Source organism: Balaenoptera acutorostrata, chromosome 10 (assembly GCF_949987535.1).
Source record: "Balaenoptera acutorostrata chromosome 10, mBalAcu1.1, whole genome shotgun sequence".
Lineage (NCBI taxonomy): Eukaryota > Metazoa > Chordata > Mammalia > Artiodactyla > Balaenopteridae > Balaenoptera > Balaenoptera acutorostrata.
In genome coordinates, this window is record NC_080073.1 from 40,299,155 (window position 1) to 40,303,036 (window position 3,882).

The following is a 3,882-nucleotide window of genomic DNA, read 5'->3' on the forward strand; positions in this document are numbered from 1 at the left end:
GCAGGAGGTTCCTCTAACCTGCCTGAAATCAGCCCCACCTGCTCACCAAGAGGAGACAAGCCTGACAGGTAACAAAGTAAATGCTCTGTGAGATCCTGTCCTCTGTCCCTCTCAGAGAGGGGAATCTGTGTCTTGGTTCAGGTTGGCCCACAAGCAGACCTAAGACAAGCATTTAGTGGAAGTAGTTTGTTTGGGAGGTGATTCCAGAAAGCTCCAGCACGAATGTAGAGAAGGGAGACAGGGCAGGACCCGAGTCAGAAGAGGACGTGTCAATGAACAGGTCACAGAAGTGGGCGACAGGGGCTCAAGCCAGCTGGGGACCTCAGGGGGAGGTGTGACACGTCTGGGAGTGGGCCCCCCAAGGAGTGAGGAAGAGGAGGTATTTTTCCACTAAGTCCCCCCAGTGGTTGGTTGAGGCTGCTCCCTGGGTTCAAACTCCCCAATGTTTCCAGTCTGCCCCAGAGCAAAGGTCAGCTAGAGAATGAGGAGGGGACAGGATGTGCACAGTGTCTGAAACACCCAGGCACACAGAGATGTGACCCGTGTGTCACTCTGTGTGTCTCTCACATTCATGCAGAGCTGTTCACCCAGATGAGCAGCATGCTTGTTTTTAATGGTGCAAATTTTTATACCATGTGATCCCTACACACAAGCCCACCACAGAAATCTGAGACCCAGCTGAAGAAACAGTGATGTGTCTCAATGCCAGAGGAAAAGCCAGGAGGGGTAGGCTTTCCCAGACTTCAGATTGTCAAGGAGAAGTGGAACGCTATGGGCATTGTACCTGTAGGCTTAGCCCTGAGACTGAACTGCGTCTCTGTGAGTGTTTAACAAATGCCTGGCCCCTCCTGGACTGTCACCTCCATGTGAGCAAGGACAGCATCCCCACCAGCACTGCACACAGAGCAGGTCTCCTTAAGTCCCTACTGGGGGTTGGAGGAGGAGGGCAGAGGCGTGTGAAGGGCACAGGAGGGACCTGAGAATGGAGACGCTATGCTGGACCTCTTGGCCCTGCTGCCTCTCCCCATGCCCGCCTGGAAGGAACAGGGGTGACCCCCATGACTGTGTTTACAGGAGTGAACACACACACACACACACACACACACACAGAGGAGGCATCCCAGAGGTAAGGACTTGGTCCCAGTAAGTGGTAAGAACGAGAAAATTGAAATTGAAGCCTGGAGGAAGTTGTTTTCACAAGAATTTATTTTTCACCATCCAGAAGTCTGAGCCAGAACATATCAGACCCTTAGGACTCTTCCCTGGGCTCAGGGTTCACCAAAAGCCCTTAATGGGTATGACATCAGGCAATCCTTCACCGTTTTCCGGGAATCCTTGGAAAGGGGAACCTTGGCGGGATCCACGGGCGTGGCCTTGGCCTTGGCAAACGTGGAGGCCGGAAACGAATTCTCCTGACACTCTGAACCTGTGAACCACAACGAAATTTATTTCTTTTGTGATTAGGCAGGAGTCAACACGAGGCCCCTCCCTCCCCACATGAACAACCCCCTAACAGACACACCAGGAGCACTGGGCCCTGTTCACCTGTAAGCTGTGACCTTTGGAGCATGTGGTTGAATCCTTACAGCCACAGACATATGGGGAAACTGAGGCCCACAGATGGCAAGGGTCTTCCCAGGATCACAAGCCCATCCCAGCAAAGCTGGATGGGAGCAGGAGCTGAAAGCCCATTATTCTAGTCAGTGCCTCTCAGAATTCAGCAGTCAGGATCTCCTGGAAGCCTTGTGAAAATGCAAATGGCTGGGCCCCAGCCCAGAGTCTGATTCAGGAGGTCTGAGTGGGGCCTGGGGATCTGCCTTTCTGTCAGGTTCCCGGGTGGGGACCCCACTTAGAGAACCACTGCTCTAAGGGATGGCAGAGCCAGTCCTGGAGACCTGGGGCTCGGGTGAGGGAGGGACCAGGGTAGGAGGGCCTTTCTCTGCCCTCGAAGGGGCAGTGGGTATTTGGTCCAAAGGATGTTCCACAACCCATCCCATTATCAGCTCCACAACACAGAAGGGGCCGCTCACCTCATTACAGTTTATGTCAGATTGGTCCTTGGACTGGTCCAGGGTGACTGTCCCCACACACTGTTTCACCAGCTGGAAAGGGAGGCTCGAGGTCAAACTGGAACCCTTGAGTCATCACCTCCCAAACTCAACACAGGGGCTGGAAATCTTCCCAGAAGCCCCCTGTTCAGATCCCTGGGAAGCATCCGCCAGTGCCCCCAGGCCCCAGCCTCACCCCATTCTCCTTGAAGTCACACTGCTCCGGGGGCTGCTGGGTCGTGCTGGGGCACACGGTCTCCTTCACTGTGAAGCTTACAGGCTTCGGGGTGTCCGGGTCGCCATCCTGGTCAAGGATCATAGTAAGGAGACTGAGCTCAGACTCATGCTTCCTTCTCTGATCTATCTCACTGCCCCTCACCTAGACGGCAGCCTCTCCAGCCCCTCCTGTGTGCCTGGCCCCTGACTTGGTGCTGGGTGCACAGAGGAAGGGGACAGAGCCCACTCCTGGCCTCGTGGGCACACAGAGAGCAGGAGTGGATCTCACACCAGCTCTGATGAGAACACCTGCACCTCTGAGGGGCTGAGGGAAGTCAGGGGCTGCCTGCAGGGAGAGATCTTGTCACTGGAACCTCCAGGCTGAGCAGAGCCCTCCCAAGTAGGGAACAAAGAAGTGCAGAGGGAACTCAAAACAGCGTAGTGACGTCTCAGAGCCAGTGACCACCCTCTATCCCTGGAGCTCGCAGAAGGCCCTTAAGCCCGAACAGGGTGTACAGGGCGCCTGTTCCCACAGTAGAGATGCTAAGGCAGGAGGCCTCGTGCTGGGAGGGGACCCAGCTCTGGGAAGGTTTCCTGGAAGACATGGGAGCCCACCTAGAGGGAGAAGTGCCTTCCTGACAGGAGGTACAGCCGGAGCAGAGGCGGTGACAGTGTGGCCAGGGTTGGCAGGAGACAGCCCCCTCCCCAGGGCCCTCCTGACTCACGGCCTTCGGAGGTGGGTCCAGCTCCAGGAGGCGGTAGAGATTAGCTTCTGAGGACTGCTCGTTGAGGCGACCCACAGCACGGAGCACAGCTTCCCTGTAGCTGAGGGCCTGGGCGCTGGCCGAGGGCACCACTAGTCCCAGCAGCAGTAGCCACAGTGGCCACCGCCCAAGGGCGAGGCTGGCCCTCTGAGTCTCCATGGTCCCCAAGTCGGTCTCCTCCCAGCATGCAGGACCGTCCTTTATGTCCCTCCTGGGCCTGATGCAATGGCCCACCCACACGTCTCCCTGACCTGCCCCATCCCTGATCTCCTCCCCGGCTGTGACCTGGCCTTGCCTCAGCTCCTGCTGTTGCCTCACGGGATTGCTGGGCAGTGGGCAAGGGAAGCCTCCTGTGAAGGTGAAGAAATGGTTTCTCCATCTCCCTGACAACATCTTGGCCTCTCCTGGGGCCCATGGGGAGTGTCAAAGGCAGGGTTGCTCAAGAGCGTTGAGTCTTTCAGGAGAGGGAGGACCAGGCTCTGTCTTACGTCCCCTCTGCCTCCTCACTCTGGCCTCCGCAGGAATAGGGTAAAGGAGTGTATTCGGCACCAACCTCCAACTCCAGGCACTGCCTGGAACCCAAGCGGCACTCAGTTAACGTTGGATAAATGGATGGCAGCACCAACCCCTACTAGAGTCTTACCCGCCCAGCCTGTCCCTAGGCAGACTTCAACCTCCACCTTCCTGTCCTTGGGTCCAGCCCTCCGCCAGTCAGGGGCTTGGCTGCATCTGTCTCCTGTCCTGGATTCTTCCACACTGTTTTCCGGGTCAAATAGTTCTCCACAGGTCCCCACCAGACATGGCCTGTTCCCCTGACCCCTCCTCAACCAAGCATGGGAGGGGTCATCTGCACT

The 3,882-nt window shown here is 56.9% G+C and overlaps 1 protein-coding gene across 1 annotated transcript; it reads right to left on the reverse strand.

Annotated features, from left to right (window-relative positions):
- Positions 1–1,238: 1,238 nt before the first annotated feature.
- On the reverse strand, positions 1,239–3,187 carry LOC103009700 (antibacterial protein PR-39-like). The gene is made up of 4 exons (XM_057555105.1): positions 2,990–3,187; positions 2,245–2,352; positions 2,031–2,102; positions 1,239–1,426 (listed from the first exon to the last, which is right to left on the reverse strand). Exons 1-4 carry the CDS (start codon positions 3,185–3,187, stop codon positions 1,316–1,318), a joined length of 489 nt encoding a protein of 162 aa, XP_057411088.1. The 3' UTR covers positions 1,239–1,315.
- Between the last annotated feature and the right edge of the window lie 695 nt (positions 3,188–3,882).

Excerpts from the sequence above, each read along its gene's own strand:
- LOC103009700 (XM_057555105.1), bottom strand. The coding sequence starts at position 3,187 with ATGGAGACTCAGAGGGCCAGCCTCGCCCTTGGGCGGTGGCCACTGTGG. Across the intron at positions 2,103-2,244 it reads GTGACTTCAAGGAGAATGGG|CTGGTGAAACAGTGTGTGGG; the intron begins GTGAGGCTGGGG and ends CTCCCTTTCCAG. Across the intron at positions 1,427-2,030 it reads CTGACATAAACTGTAATGAG|GTTCAGAGTGTCAGGAGAAT; the intron begins GTGAGCGGCCCC and ends TGTGGTTCACAG.